At 39.9% G+C, this 17,268-nt stretch overlaps 1 protein-coding gene across 1 annotated transcript in view; it reads left to right on the forward strand.

Moving 5' to 3' along the window:
* Positions 1–17,268, forward strand: part of VWDE (von Willebrand factor D and EGF domains) — a 103,580-nt gene that overhangs the window by 36,016 nt on the left and 50,296 nt on the right. The window contains exons 11-16 of the mRNA XM_063452412.1: positions 533–741; positions 9,183–10,114; positions 10,221–10,357; positions 11,747–11,902; positions 12,422–12,526; positions 13,715–13,829. Coding sequence (XP_063308482.1) covers positions 533–741; positions 9,183–10,114; positions 10,221–10,357; positions 11,747–11,902; positions 12,422–12,526; positions 13,715–13,829 — 1,654 coding nt within the window. The remainder of the gene's footprint in view (positions 1–532; positions 742–9,182; positions 10,115–10,220; positions 10,358–11,746; positions 11,903–12,421; positions 12,527–13,714; positions 13,830–17,268) is intronic.

Consider the following 17,268-nt stretch of genomic DNA (forward strand, 5'->3'; position numbering starts at 1 on the left):
GAAACACTTTGTTCAGCTGTTTGGCCATTACTAATGTTAAAGAGGACTAATATTTTAATTATACAAATAAAATGTTATTTGCTTTTTTTGTCTGCATGTCGGGTTCTCAGGGCTCACTAAGGATCATGGGAGTTTTAATCCAACAAAAATTAGACCACAGTTGGGCAGCCCATCTCAAGTACTTAGTTTCTACTTTCATAATGCACTGAATGTTACAGTAAATCAGTTACAGTTTCTCAGCCACTTTCACTATTAAACCTTTAATTCATGCTTGATATCAGGGAAGGATTAAGATCCCATGGGACTCTAGGCAGGTTTCCAGTTTGGGTCCCCACCATCATTCTTCTAATAGGACAAAGCATATTCATGGTTCTGGGGGCCCTGTCTAAACTCTGGGCCCTATGCAGCAGCCTAGCGTCACCTTATAGTTAATCCTGCTCTGCTTGTTATGAATGACTTTGAAGTAGTTAAATAAAAATAGATAGATGTATTTATTGGCCAACACATTCATAATGCTACATTTCTTTTTCAGATCGCATTCTTATCTGGGGCTTTTATCCGGGCTGATGTGAGTGACTGGGGCATGAGCCTAACTCTCCGAGCACCTAGCTCAGACTTTAAGAACACATTAGGACTTTGTGGCACATTTGACGGAAACTCAGACAATGATTTTCACAACAGTAAAGGAGTTCCACTCGACGATACATCACAGAACCGGCTCCATTTTATCAACGAGTGGAAGTAAGACAGCTTACTTAGCTACAATATATATATATATTTTTTTTATATAATAATACATTTTATAGCAATGGCTGCTACATATGTTACTTATGTCCCAACTTGTTTTGAATGATGCATCTGGAATTTAGACACAGAGTGTTAAAAGGGAACTGTTCCAAGAATGAGTAATATTATATTTACTTATCACCTATGTTTTACAAATATGTGTTTGTATCATCTGAAAAATAAAATGACTTGTAGAAATCCACACAACATTAAATGAACTACTTTCCTAAAACTTCATATCTCTATTTACCACCCTCACTCCAATCTACCATTGTTATAACATCTGTCCTTTTTGTACTTAAAAACTATCTTCCCAGAGGCCGAGATAATCAATGAACACAAGGGAACACAATACATTGAGTAGGAGAAATAAAAACAATGCTAAATGTATAATATATATTTAAAGAAAACAATTTGAATTGCCGAGAGGGTCGGTCTGCAGGGGGGAAGGGGGTGAACCTGCCGCCTACGCACCATAGCATTGTTACTGCTCATTTTTTTAAAAAAACAAAACGATTTTTCTTTATCTTCTCTCTCATTCTCTCTCCCTATCTCTTCCTATATCTTTCCAATGACTACTTCCTCTGCATTCTGTGACTGTTCTCTCTGTACAATATATATGGCTGTGAGAGGGTGGATCTGGCTTTGACGCAACATATGTCTTGACATCCATGGTGCCAGGTAAACAAGGCACTTATATTGTAACCAAGCAACCCATCTTTATGTATTCTATGAGGTGTTTGTGTATTTCACCAGTCTATACGCATATGTCTACATGCATTTTTTTGTCTTTTTCTTTCTTGTCTTTTTCTAATACCCTGTACGATTCATTTCACACAATCAAAAAAGTAAAACCTCAATAAGCTTTTATTGAAGATAAAAGGAAACAATTCAAGACAGTTAGCACAAATTACAATTTAAACATTAGTTACAATGCTACAATTGTTTTTCAGTATTTTATTAAAATGTTTAATTTCCAGCACAGTCATTTTTTTCCTGTTTGAAACACCATTAGTTGCAACCTACTAGACTACTAGAGGCACTTTCTCATGGTAGACATTGTTATTAAAGGTGTTCACATTTGGCATCACTATGCATAGCCTGATGCTACTAAATGCTATAAATGTTTCTCATAGAGAAGAATTAGTTTAAATGCTTCTCTAAAAGAAGAATCCCATTGGCTGAGCGAGGCAAATGTTGTCACGTGTATATCCACCATGCTTCTCTATCAGAAGCATTGGATTGAACCAGAGATCATCCACATGGATGATCTTAAAAAAAAAAGAGGAATGGCTACTGGAATGGGACTGTCCAGTGCTATATTACCAGTAAGTAAAAATTCTGTGTTTTTTGAGGGCACTATGTAATAGGTAAAAAACATACTAACATTAAAAACACATATATTTAATTATTATATTTATGTATGTTAAATATATATATATATATATATATATATATATATATATATATATATATATATATATATATTTAGAGTATTCCTTTAAAATCCATGGTGCTAGTTTGAAAGATATTTTTTGCAGTCCTCTTTCATAGCAGACTTCACACAGTGCAAAAAAAAAAAAAGTGGCTAAAAGATTGATCAGTCCATTGTGTCACTAAAAAATATAGTGGATATTCAAAAATGATGGTTATGGTGCAAAAGAAGCAACAGATAGATAAAACTGGCAGATTTAATAAATTTCACTGAGAAATTAGACGTTCAAGTGTCAGTGACATTTTTTTTTTTTTGTAATTCAAAGTTTATTTGTTTTTTCCAAAATCAGGTAGAATTAACATTATGGAATTGGGGTACAGAAATAAGAAAAGGGGTGGGGTGGGATGGGAAAGGACAAATTACAGGCGAACACAGTTGTACGTATGCTACAAGGTACTCTTTCCATTAGTTTACACGTTTTTCTGTTGACTCAAGGTCTACAACGTTCAGAACTCAGAAGATTACAACTCTGTACAGATTAACACATAAGTCCCTTTTAACTGGCTGCGTTGGGTTTACATTTATGGCTATGTGGTTTTCATGGTTTCCCTTGCTTTTCTCTAGGGTTATACACTTCTATTACCTCGTCTCTTTTCATTTTGTGTACCTCCCTAACTGGTGTATTTACCCTCACACCTGGGTGTTACTGTCGATACCACTCACGGTATCCTTTTTCTGGTGGCGTATCCTCTATCTTACATTCCTCCTAGCGTCTTTTTGTTCCTAAACTCTGGGTTTGACACATGTAATCCACGTTTCATGTGCCTTGTGAATATGTGTGCGTACTCCGAATTGCTGCACCGCCATAAGTTCGTACTCCCAGTTTTGGTCTATCTGTTTAACTAAACCCTCCACCGAGGGAGGTGTTGTTTTTTTCCACATTCTAGATATCAGTAAGTTTGCTGATACAATGGTGTGGTATATTATTGTTTTAATGTGTTTCGGTGCGCCACTCAGTATCATGAATAGAACACAAGTTTGTGGGTTGTCCAGTCTTGGTGTTGGTAAAACCTTACTTATTAGTTGGGCTACCCCCTTCCAGAATTTGTCAAGTATTGTGCACGACCACCACATGTGTAACATCGTTCCCACCGCACTCCCACATCTCCAACATTTGTTACTTGAGTTTGGCCATATGTTGTGGAGTTTATCTGGCACTAGGTACCAGCGGTACATTATTTTGCGTTGTAGCTCCAAGTGTGAGTTACATGCTGTCAGCCCCTTATGTGTTGTATATGCGGCCTCCCATGCGTCGTCCGGGATTATCACTCCCAACTCCAAGTGCCAAGCTTTTTTTATCCTGTGTAATGAATGTGATTGTACGCTGATTAGCTCCTGGTAGCCCCAGGATAGTGTTTTCTTGAGGTTTGTAGTGCCCACACAATGTTGCTCAAACTTAGTCATTGTCCCTGTGTCCTCTATATTTTTTCTTTCCCCCAATTTGTCTGCCACGTATGACTTTAGTTGTAGGTACGAGAACGTGGTATTGCTAGGTAATGTGTACTCCATCCGTATTTCCGGGAGTGTTTTCAAGCGCCCCCTATCTATAACCTGGTATAGATGGCTTATCCCCCCCCGTACCCACGTCTCCCATGGGAAGGTTGGTATTTCCAACCCTATTGTCTGTAATGGTGTGGCTAGGGGGAGTGATTGTCTTGACACCATCTCATTTCTCATTTTATTCCACACTTGTAGTAGGGTCTGAGTGCTAGGCAGTAGTTTGTCGTGTGTACGTCTAGGGCATTTCCCTTGCCATAGGACTGCTCTCAGGTCTGTTTTTGGGGCCCAATGAGATTCAATAGCTACCCACTGTGGTGCTGTCGTGTGGTGGTTTATTTGCGCTATATTGTGGAGATACGCTGCCCTGTAGTAGGCTGTCAGGTTCGGGAGGCCCAGCCCTCCCTTCTGTACTTTCTGTTGTAGGGTTCCCATTGCCACTCTAGCTTTTTTACCTTCCCATATGAAGGTGTTAATGGCATGTTGCATATTTTTAAGAAATTGTTTCGGGATGGGTATTTGTAGTGTACGGAAAAGGTATTGGATTTTGGGGATAAGAGACATTTTCACCGCTGCTATTCGGCCAGTCCACGATAGGAACTTCCCCTTCCATGCCTGCATGGAGTCCGTGAATTCCCTGTGTAGGCGTTCGTAATTATGGTGAAATAGTTGGGATTGTGTTTTTGTAAGTTTAAGGCCCAAGAATGTCAGGTAGTCGTGTCTCCAGTCCAGAGGGAACGCTGTGGTTAGTCTCGTCATCAAGTCTCCCGCAATGTGCATCCCCAACGCTTGCGTCTTAGTTACATTTAGCTTGTAGTAGGAGACCGCTCCATATGCGTGCACGTGCGCCATCAGGTTTGGTAGGGATATCATGGGTTGTGTTAATGTGATCAGAATGTCATCGGCGAAGAGGTTAAGCTTATACTCTCTACCGCCTATGGTGATGCCATGAATAGCTGGTTCTGCGCGGATGGATGCCGCCAGCGGCTCCAGTGCCAGAATATACAGTAGTGGGGATAAGGGGCATCCCTGCCTAGAACCGTTTGTTATCATGATCTGTTCGGATACGAACCCCGCGTTAAGTACTTTCGCCGTTGGGCGGGAGTATAATGCTCTCACTGCATTTGTGAATTGCCAGGGGAATTTGTATTTCTGGAGTACTGTTTCTAGAAAAGGCCAGTTGAGGCGATCAAAGGCCTTTTCCGCGTCCAAAGACAGCAGGACCCCCTCTACCCGTCCCCTGCGTAGACTGTGCATGAGGTCTAACACCTTTCTTGTGTTGTCCGACCCCTGTCTACCTGTGGTGAAGCCCACCTGGTCATCATGTATCAATGTGGGTATGATATGTTTTAGCCTAGTCGCCTGAATCTTAGCATATAGTTTCGTGTCAGTGTTGAGCAGCGATATTGGCCTGAAATTTGGACTGCATGTGGGAGGTTTCCCTGGTTTGGGAAGCGTTATTATGTGGGCCCCCAGCATATCTGCCGGAGCTTCTGCTGTGTGGGTTATGGAGTTAAATAGATTTGCTAGGTGTGGTGCGAGTATAGCCGCAAATTGTTTGTAGTATATGTTGGTGAACCCGTCCGGTCCTGGCGCCTTCCCGTTCGGGAGGTGCGCAATGGCTTGTAGGACTTCTTCCTTCGTGATGGGGGCTTGTAGGCTCCCTATCTGCGTCTCGTCTAAGCAAGGCAAATTTACACCCTCTAGGTATTGTTCTATAGATAATCGTGACGGTTGGGGGGTGGCCGGGTCTTTACCTAAGTTATACAACGTCTCGTAGTACTCAGCGAAGACGTCGCTGATGTCCTTGGGCGTGACTTTTTTTTCTCCTTTTGAATTTATAATGAATGGGATTTTTGATTGTGCGTTCCTATGAGATAGTCTTCTTGCTAGTAATTTGCTTGCTCTATTCCCTTGGGCGTATTGCGTTGCGTTCAGCTTCCGCATAGCAAATCCCACCTTCACTAAGTCGTGCTTTTTAATTTCTTCCATTACTGCTCTAATTTGTTCTTTAAGTTGTGGGGTTGGTGTCAGTTGGTTCTGTCTATTTAGATTGTACAGAGTTGTTAGGCAATCTTTCATCTTAGTTTGGGTTGCCCGTTTTTGAGCGCTGGCTTTCCCTATAATTATTCCCCTGATTACCGGCTTGTGGGCCTGCCATAGTGTTTCCGGAGAGATGTCAGGAGTTTGGTTAGCGGTGAAATAGTGGTTCATGTCATCTTTAAGTTTAGTATTAAATAGGGGATCTGAGAGCAGAGACTCGTTAAGTCTCCACGGGCTACGGTGTTTGTAGTCGTACGCATCCCGTAGTTCTAGTGTGGTCGGTGCGTGGTCCGACCACGTTATGTTACCGATGGTGCATGTTAGGAGTTGGTTTAGGGATGTCCCGTTTAAGTAGAACCCGTCTATCCGCGAGTATGAGTCGTGCACCTGAGAGAAGAAGGTATAATCCCTCTCTCCCGGGTGCAGCACTCTCCAAGCGTCGTAGAAGTTATATTCCCCCAGTAGTCGCGTCAGGGGTTTGCATTCCCTCTTTAGGGTAGCTGATCTGGGAGTGTTTGGTTGTACCGTAGTGTCCCACTGGGGGTCTAGTATGTGGTTTAGGTCCCCGCATATGAGTGTGACGCCCCTCTGGACTGGTTGAAGCAGTGTGACTATTTTGTGCAAGAAATTCCTCTGGTTTGTGTTTGGTGCGTAGATGTTGACTATCGTGTGTTCCACATTATTGATTTCGCATACTAATATTATATATCTTCCCTCTATGTCTACGGATTCGTATATCAGGTTGAAGGACACATCCTTGCTAATGAGAATAGAGACCCCTTTGGTTTTGGATGCCGAGGTGCTATGGAATTGCGTGGTGTATTGCGCCTGCGCTAAAGTAGTCACCTTTTTGAAGTGGGTTTCCTGCAGACACACTACATCAGGATGCCCCCTGCGCAAGTCTCTTGTGACGCAATATCGCTTTACCAGGGTGTTTAGACCCTTTACATTATGACAATATATTTTCATACTTTATGGCATTATATTTGGGTTTTGCTTTTGGGGGGACGAACATGTCTACCTCACAGTCTGTGAATCTCGATTTTCTGCTTGTGTGCCCTGTTTTTTTTCGACTCACATCGCTTGGTTTCTCCTGGCGATGTGCCAGCCTGTCCTGATACTCAAATACCCCATCTATGAGGTTTCCCTCGCTAGACCGTACCTGCTTCGGGTGATAGGGTGGGGGAGGGGGGTGTAAGGGTAAACAAAAAACATTTGCGCCTTCAAGGTATATAACTTGAAGAGCCAACAACATAACAAATATGACAACTATGATATCAGCAATACAATTGAACATTCCCCACTGAAGGGTAAGGCACCTATTACTCGGTGCCAGTGGGTGCGTGGTAAACTCTGTTATTATGTAGATCATAACTAAGTGAGCACGCTAAGCCCTTGTCTCGTTGTGGGTGATTTTGTGTGCGTCTATATGCCGGAGTGTAACGGCTGTGGTGAATGATGATGCGAACCCGTGTGAAGTGAGCAGTTTATTGTGGTCGCCCCCTTTTTTTTTTTTTTTTTTTTTTTTGTGTTTTTTTTTTTTTTGTGTTTTTTTTTTTTTGTAAATATGTTAGTAGTTCCCTTATGGTGCGTTTGTCTCCCTGCATGTGGGTCTCGGATTGCAAGGCATGATCATATGCCATTTGTGTAGTTAGTGTGCGTGTTGTTGTCTGCTTGTGTGTCTGCGTGCAGGTGCAGTGTATGTGTCTGGTATGCTTGCAGCTCGAGCTCGCTCCACTCCGTTGGGGTCTCTGCCTTTCACAACTCAAACATTAAGTCCACAGCACAGTTCATTTTTTGGTTCTTTTCCATTCCGGGGACAGTCTGTATTGGGCCGTCGCCGTCTTTCCCTCCTGTGTATTTTGGATGCCCCAGTTGTGTAGCAGTTTGCGGCCTTCCTCTGGGGTGTTGACTACCGTGATCGTGCCATTCCTCCTGACCAACAGACGTATTGGGTATCCCCAGCGGTACTGGATGCTGTTATTGCGCAGGGTTTCCGTGGTGTCTTTAAATTCTTTTCTTTTTTGTAGTGTGGCTGCCGACAGATCAGTGAAGATTTTTATTTGCCGGAATTTCTGAGGCAATTCTCTGCCCGCCCTTGTTGCCTGAAGGATCGCCTCCTTCACGTGAAAATAGTGTAGGTGGGTGAGTATGTCCCTAGGTGTGTCCTGTGGCAGGAACGATGGTTTTTGGACCCTGTGGTACCTGTCCAGGATCAGAACCTCCGCCGGGAGATCTGGGACCAGCGCCTGGAAATATTCAATTAGGAAGGCATGTATATCAGGTTGTTTCACCTCCTCCGGGATGCCCCGGAGTCTCAAGTTCTGTCTCCTTGAACGGTCTTCCAGATCCATGACTTTGCGTTGTGTTTGGTCCAGTTGTTGCTGCAGGTTTTGCATTTGATCCGCCATTTCGTTGTGAGCGGATGCTTGCTCCTCCACGCGCTGTTCCACTCGCGCGGTCCTGTCTCCCAGCTCCTGCATGTCCTTCTGGATCTCCCTCAGAGTGCCATGGATGGACGCCAGGATTTTGCTGGACATATCCTCCAGGCAGTTCTGAAGGAAGTCTTGTGTAACTGGCAGGTTATGTGAGCCAGGGGAGATCTGCAGCGGCAGTGTATCATTCCCGCCGTCGCCATCTTGGTCCTGGTCTGTCAGGCCTGCAGCTTTTGGCGTCGACGATCGGGTAGTAAAAAACCCCGATCTGTCGGGTTTGTCCGCCTGTTTCTTCTGCTTGGATTGAGACATATTGTTGCTGGTCGTAGATACCGGTTTTGTCCCGTTGGATATGCTTTTTCGTAGCTTTCTGGGCTAGCGTTGAGCGGAGCTCAGAACAGTGCGACCATCCGCGTTGCTCGCTAAGCCACGCCCCCGTCAGTGACATTTTTGATAAAGTGTCTTCTGTGAAAACTGTGATTGATGTCCAATATAGTAAAAAACTAATCTGTGATGTCAGATGTGTTTCATGATCCAACACATAAAAAAAAATCCTGCAAGATTTTCTAAAAAGAGTTAACATTTAAGTTTTTATAAGTTTGTAATTAAAATGAAATATTTAAGGTATCAACGCATTCAACAAATTCAAGAATTAGTAGAGGAACCCTTACTCTTTGAGGTCCATATTCCTAATACAAGCATGCATTTCACAAAATGTTATCACCAAGTAGAATGCTAGATAGTATCTGAAAAAGTGATGGATCTTTGATTCCTGGACATTTAAAATGACATCCTTCATTATAGTGTCACATCATTAAATATATGTAATATCATTATATATGTTGTAGTATATTCTCAGTAGCTAAAGTAATTTGGTGTGTCAGTTTCTTATTAAATTGACCATCTCTGTTTTTTTTTTCTTACAGGATTTCTGCTGGAGAAAGTTTTTTTGATAAAACACCATCTTCACTACAGTTACCAAAAACCATAAAATATTGTAAATGCACACACACGAATGAGTTATATCAGTCCCCTGATACACTTGATTCCACTTTGCAGAGGGACACAACACATTGTAAAGACAACAATGAAGTCCTGTTCCCAACACTGATACCAGGACTGGATGTTACTATGGAGTACATAAGTCCACCAGATGCAACACGAAGCCTTAGCAAACGTTCTATTGCAGATCATCCTCAAAAGACAGGCATGTTTACTACTAAGGATAATGCTACAAGCCAAATATACAACTCAAAGAAAAATTCCATATCTCGGAGGAAAATACCTCAATCAATAAACATGAGGAACAGCCCTATTCCTAGAGAAAAAGTTGTAAGAAACAGAATGAAACGTCAGAATTATTATGAATATCTTTCAACATTTCCTTACCAAAGTCTTAGCCAAACTGACTTGGAAGGGTTTAGCTACTTCTTCCCTGAAGATCACTCTACAGATATAACAAGGGAGTTTCTGCCTTCTTGGCCCACCCCATCTGGCTTGACCCAGTCATATGTTTCAGGATTTTGTGGGCAGTCTATTTTTAACTCAAGCATTGGCAAGTTGTGTATTGATTTTCTTGAAACACGCCTGAAGGATGTAGTTGACATGTGTGTTACAGATATACTGTTAAAGGATGACTTGAGTTGGGCAGAAGGTGGTGTGGCACTACTGGAAAATGAATGTGAAAGAAAACTTTTGGAATTAGGATACAATGATCCCAAAAATTTGAAAGGTCCAGTAGATCATATCCTTCTGGCCTTAAAATGTCCAAATCACTGTAGTGGCAATGGAGAGTGTATGGATTGGGGTTGTGCTTGCTTTCAAGGTTTCAGTTCCTACGACTGCAGCATTTTGACAGGTAAGTACCTATGTAAGATTACAATATAGTGGTAGTAAATAGAAACAGATTTTCCTGTAATAATAAAGTTTGTTAATATGTTGTCTGTGCTTCAACTCTTGTGAAGACCAGGTGCCTGCGATATCAGAACTTGAAAATGATGGACTATGTGATATTCGGACATATGATTGTACATCTGTGAGAGTGTATGGCCTTGGTTTTAAGGAAGCACTTAACCTTAAGTGTGAATTCACAAAACAGCAGGTATATCATTGTACAAGTGTTTCAAAGTATGTTACTTTGTCATGAGTTCACCAATGAAAGATCTCTAATGTTATAATCTGTTCTATTCTATTCAATTCCATTCTTTAATGTATTCTGAATTCATAAACGTTACTTGTGCTAGGACAATAGGAAAATTGTCTTATTGGGCAATACTATTTTGGGCACTAATAAATCTATAGCACAAGATTAGACTTACCTAAAATCCAGTACCAAGTAAAGCGTCATGTGCTGCTCTCAATTCCCCATCCAATGTAATGCCTTTCCTCTTCATGGCCCAATCAAATACTTCTCAGAGAAGCATTGGATTGGACTGATCTTCAGGCTTAGAGCCCATGTGAGCACTCTAAGCCAGGGAGGGAAGTATGGGGTGGACAGAGAGAGAGGGGCCTAGGAAAAAATGAATAATGCTGAATGGTGGGAGGCAGAGAGGATTGGAAGTGAGCACACAAGGAGGAAGGGAATATACAAGAAGAAGCTGGTAATATCTGTCTCCATTGTGCATCAACGTCATTTTTACATAGAAGTAACATTAGGCAGAACGTGTGGCGAGGGTGCAACTAGTTCTAGGCAAAAGACTGCAGATATATCTGTCTGTGCAGCATTTCCAACCACCATGACCACTTCTGAAAGTAGAAGTAGCAATGGATGTTGGAGTAACCATTTATTTATTTGTTTTTTAGGAGTTAAAAACTTTAAAATAATGAAAAATTTTATATGACTATTCAAAGTACCAGTATCATAGTAGCATAATCGGTCAAACCATTTTACCATGGTTTGACACTTACCTGGGTCCTGCCAGGTGCCCACGCTGCTTCCTGCCATTTTAGAACTGGAGATGCCGTATATCAATATTATTCAATATAAGTGCTCATTCAACTTATTAATTGGCTGAGAACCCTCAGCTTATGCTGTCAGTTAATGAAGAGCACCTACATCGGTATCCAGCTTCTGTTGCTTGAGAAGACCAGAAGAAACTTGGGTTCTCTAAAATGGTTTGACAGGTTACCCAGGGACTGTATTAAAAGACATGAACTTCAGATCAGCATACAATTTAACTATTTAGGGACCATTATCACTTAATATCAGGAACATAATCTTTTATTTAAACAGAATTGCTAATTTATTAATTAAAATAAACAGGACAATAACTAAAAATTATTGAAAAAAGTCTATACTTTGCAATGTGGCCATTTCCGGCAAAGAAATCAGAAATAAAAAGAAACATTAATTTAAAAATGAGTAGTTAGACTGCAGCTGTATTAATTGCATCCCTTATAATTTTTTATTGCAAACATTTTAATATTTCTTTATTTATTCTTTATAACTAAACTGTTGTTATATGTTTGTTATATATTCCCCTGCTCCCAGTACAGTGGTGGCAAATGGATCCTTGCTGACCCAGTTGTGACGGATGCCTCATTCAGGAATACTAGGTCTGTTGATTGTCAGGTGCCAGTCGATGCCCATCAGGCTGATGGCATTGGTCTAGTGGATGACAAACCAATTGCAAAGTGGCAAGTTAAGGTACTATCTTGTATTCCTAGAGTTCATCAAATATATTGAAAATGCCTAGTTGTTGCCTTGGTAGTCTGTTTCATGTGCAGGAAAGTCTTGCCTCTCGTTTGGATTTGGATGGCCTTTATATTATGGCCATTCTCGTACAGTCATGGAACCATATCATCCATGGTGAGCTGAATCATATGAGAGAGATTTCTAAGTGGGATTTGCCTTTTGTCAGGGACTGTTAAGGTTATTATTATTATTATTATTATTATTATTATTATATTTTATTTATAAAATGCCAACTCATTCTGCAGAGCTGTCCATGGCTACAATTGGTATAAGTTAGGCTATTATTTTGATCACAAGTGACAGAGAACCTGCACATATTGAAACTAATACCATCTGCTTTCATAACATCTCTTAACAGAAAATGAAAAATTAAATCCCTAAAACAAGTTGTGCTTCCTTCATGTGCATAAAGCTGGATATGGATGCTTGTCAGCCAATTAATTTTTATTCTGTACTCTAATTAATCTATAGGTGTCTAATGATGGCTACATCTTTAGTAATTTTAAAACCATAACGGTGTATGATGGAGCATGCCAGACCTGCGATCCGCTGTCAGATGGACTATGCACAGTAAAGGTACCTCGTATTAATATGAAATTGGCAATGATTTTTTGACACTTTGATTTCATTTTTTATAGTACCCAGGTTTGACACTAGTGTCTGTATGAAAATAGATTTAAAAAAAAAAATAGGCCGCATTGAAACCCATTAAATATTTGTGCTTACAGAGCCTTCCCATAATATGTACAAAATGGAGAGTTTCTTGTGTACTCTTTTAGTATCCCATTCGCAACATCTGAAGTTAATAATACATTTAAAAAATAGGGTTATATTGATTGCACTTTGGACCCAAATAACGATAAATAATCCCTAACCACAATAATATGTTTAAACCCAGAGTATGGGATGATTAATCTGATTAGGTCACCTATTAATTATTATTAGTATTAGTATTTATAAAGCGCCAACAAGTTCCATAGCGCTGTACAATGGGTGGACTAACAGACACGTATTTGTAACCAGACAAGTTGGACGCACAGGAACAGAGGAATTGAGGGCCCTGCTCAATGAGCTTACATGCTAGAGAGAGTGGGGTATAGTGACACAAATGGTAAGGATAGGGTAGAAAAGTAGGTTGCTAGGATAGTATTCACTGAGGACTTAGTGTTTTGTTTTGATGACAGTTTCAGGAGAGGAATCTTTAATCACCCATCCCACACAATAATTATTTAAAACGTATTTAGGTAAAAAGCCACTGAATGCTGCATTCTCGGTTTGGGTCGTTAATATGACTGAACCTTGACTGGTCTTAGGAAACCTATTGCTCCTTCAGTTGTGGATCCACTTTGAGCAGGTGTCTTAGATGTAGTCAGCATCCCCACTGAAAACAACAGGAAAGCTAGGATTGACTGACAGATTTCAGATTCCTCCTATTTTAGACAGAACTAACTACTGTACATGAAACTGCAAATTACGGGTCATTAGTAAGGATTTCTACAATGCCTTTTTTTTTTTTCCTTTTTTTTGTATTGCATATTTTTTTTGCTTCATCCACGCAATTCTTTTAAACAAATATCAGTTTTTAAAAGGAAAATACAAGAAATTGTCTTGGTGACTTGGTGATACCTGATTTAAGGGTGCCCTGTAGTGATAGCTTTTCTCACCCTAGCCCGACATCCACACACTTTTTTTAACCTTTTTTATTTACTGCTGTCTCTTTTGGATTATTTATCGCTTTTGTTTCCTTGGGATTTTTTGTTTCAGGAGAAAACATGCAACATTGATGGGTTCTGCCATGGTGAGAGTGATCCCAATCCCACAAGCCCATGCTTAATCTGCAAACCTGACATCTCAAAGCTGACATGGTCAATAGCAGAAAGTAAGATGTGTTCCATATGCATTGCTTGTTACCAATAGTTAAGTACTTGCTTATCATTTGGTCTGGGAGTTGAGTATGATATGATGTTGTCTGCTGGGGTAGAACATTTAGTAAGCATCTCCAATAGGTTTAGATCACTTTGAATTAGAGAACAGACAACCTAACCCAATGGTGGCGCTCTGAGTCTGACAAGGAAGTACTTAGTCATGAGGAACCAACGTTTGTAGTGCTAATTGGTTCAAATAAACCTGGATATGGAAACTCATCATATGAATATGTTGGGAAAGAGCAAATGTGAAAGTGAAATATATTAAAGGATCACTATAGTGTCAGGAAAACAAACCCGTTTTTCTGTCACTATATCATCCTTGGGGGACCCTCACCCTCAGGGTCCCTCTCCCTTGGCACTGAAAGGGTTAAAACCCCTTCAGCAGCTTACCTTAATCCAGCGCCGGGTTCCCTCGGCGCTGGTGACCTCTCCTCACCCACCGACATCAGCTCCCGAGTGGAGCGAAATGCGCATGCGCGGCAAGAGCCGTGCGCATTCCAACAGTCCATAGGAATGCATTTCTCAATGCTTTCCTATGGATGCTCTGCACGCAGGATGCGAATTTCGCATCCAGCGTCGCAGATGCGCCTCTAGCAGCTGTCAGGAAGACACTAGAGGTTGGATTAACCCTGCTATTTAAACATAGCAGTTTCTCTCTGAAACTGCTATGTTTACATGTGAAGGGTTAAAACCTGAGGGACCTGGCACCCAGACCACTTCATTAAGCTGAAGTGGTCTGGGTGACTATAGTGTCCCTTTAAGCATCTTACAGTTTATAGGGCTGGTCAAAGAGAAAACAGGACCGCAAGTAGTAAGTGAAAGAATATTGTAAAGCAGGGACAGACCAAAGTCTGGGGATGACAGGGTAAGACAAAAGTAAACAAGCCATTGGTCTGTAAAAATAAGCCAAAATTGGGACACTAGAAAATGAAAAATGTCTGACTTACCATAACATCTGGAAACAAAAGCACAACACAAAAGTGTAAGAGAGAGCAAAACCACACTGGGGCCTAAATTGTACTTTTAGTTAAAGGAAAATTACCAACTGATTGTTGTTATTTCTGTACAACATGCATGAAAATTGATCACATAAGCAACATTTTGTCTCTAAACGTGAGCAATTACCACTTTTGTTTAATACAGTGTCACATGCACAGCTGCTTAGCGGTTATAGTTCATTATGAATTTATCAAAACAAACCAGAGGAAAACTCCCAAATAACGATACCCAACATAGAATTCTGCTTTGGGTATGCTTTCATCAAAGTCATTTTTCTTTGGACGTAGTGGAGTTTGCTAGTGCAACAACTACAAATGTATTTTGCTCACTTTGGCAACCAAAGAAAAAGTGAGTCTGACAAAAATTGTACTGTAATAGTTGCTAATCTATATGTGAAACACAATTATCCTTGAATAATCTAATTTTATTATATTCGGAGACTGAGAGTTTTGAAAAGGAATGAAAGAATATCGAGTCCACATACATTAATGTTTATGAAACATTTTCAGTTACTTGAGATATAGCTGATCATCACATAAACGTTTTTGAGTAATGAAGTTACATATTCCTTGCAGTGTTTAACCAGATATATTCATATTTTTTTATACATTAATTGTAAATCCATAGAATTTTCAATGCATACTAAAAAATCAGCAGTAACATAAGCATTACAAATCATGCAATGAAACAGAACAACGAGGTATAATTAAAAAAAAGATGCAAAACATTACATAAATATTTATGACCAAATGTTATGGGCATAAAACTGTTTCAGATATGTGCATTCCATTCGTTTTATATACTAAAATAAAGTAACCATGTTAAACCATGTTAAAGAATGTAAGATATGTTAGTAATGCATGTTCACTTTAATTTCCTGCTGCTTATAAAATATTACCATTTACTTCGAAAAATATTCCTGAATGGTTGCTCATGTTAAAATGAGTTGCACGATCTATATATAATTTCCTTTTCGGTGAGAGACATGGTGAGGTGTTACAGAATTTGTGTAGCCTCCCGGACATTCTTTCTGAGGTGACGTTGGAAGGAGAGGTCAAGGATTCCAGGTTAAAAAGACACTCCAGACCCCTTAAGCACTTCAGCTTCCTGAGATACTTTATGTGTGATGATTTTTTTTTTTTTTTTTTTTTACTTTACAAAAAGTGTAGATTTGACAAGAAATCTGTACTTTTATAAATTAATCTTGTTACACCCTCCTGGATGTCAATCCGACAACCAGTCCTGTTACTTTCTGGTTAGGTTAGCCCAGTGGAGCTAAACTCAAGAGGCAGCAATTGCCCAGAGCACCTGCCATATAATTGAGCTGAATTGAGAAGTCTGTGATTGGACAGCCACAGAAAGTCTAGGCTTGGTTAGAAGGAGAGAGCTTGCAAAGGCTTCAGACATGAGACCTTTTGCAAGCTCTTTTAGACATACCCCCAAGGAAGAAACATCTATATATATGTGTAGAAATGTAAAGATAGGTAAGAAGTTAATAAGAAGTTAATAACGCCCCACATGTCGATGTAACAACTTTGATCTGATTGACAATGGCAGAAATAATACAGAGAGGGTCCGGTACAATAAATTTCTAGGGGCCCCTAAAGCACAAGGGTGGCAAAAATCCTAAATTGTCATACAACAACAATTTTGCTGTTCCGACTGGGGATTTATCATTTGCCTATACTTGCAGGGCTATATTTGTAAGCAGCGTGTGTGTGTTTGTATTTAGGCATGTTTTTGTATGAAGTAGATTTGTGAATGTAGGTATTTATTGATGTTTGAATAGAGCAGTATATTTGTGTGTAGTGTTGGCATTTCAATGCAGTTCTGTGTTTGCATGCAGTTTTGGCATTTGAATAAAGGGGTGTGTTTGTGTGTGGTGTTGCTCTTTGATTGCAAGGGTGTATTTGTATGTCGTGTTGGCGTTTGAATGCTGAAATGTATGTACATGTACACATACACTGCATCGCACACAGATTCACACACACACATAGAGATACAGACTGACACACAGTTACACATGAACTCTTAAGCACACATGACACAAGTCATAATTTACATATTTTTATTATATTCATTTATTTAAAGTTATAGGTTTGATAAGTGAGAGAGCTCATTGTATTATGCTGCCATCTTTTCTGTATTATGAAATTTGCAGAATATCAATCATACAAATTATTGGAATAACAGTTATTATTAACAATTATTAAAACCTTAATCTTTTCTAGTATATATCTTTAATATTTAATATTATTGGATATGCTTTCCAAATGATTTAGATAGTTACATAGTTACATAGCTACATAGGCTGAAAAGAGACATGTGTCAATCAAGTTCAGCATTCCTCATATTTGTTTTTTGATGTTGATCCAAAAGAAGGCAAAAAAA

Source organism: Pelobates fuscus, chromosome 4 (assembly GCF_036172605.1).
Source record: "Pelobates fuscus isolate aPelFus1 chromosome 4, aPelFus1.pri, whole genome shotgun sequence".
Taxonomy (NCBI): domain Eukaryota; kingdom Metazoa; phylum Chordata; class Amphibia; order Anura; family Pelobatidae; genus Pelobates; species Pelobates fuscus.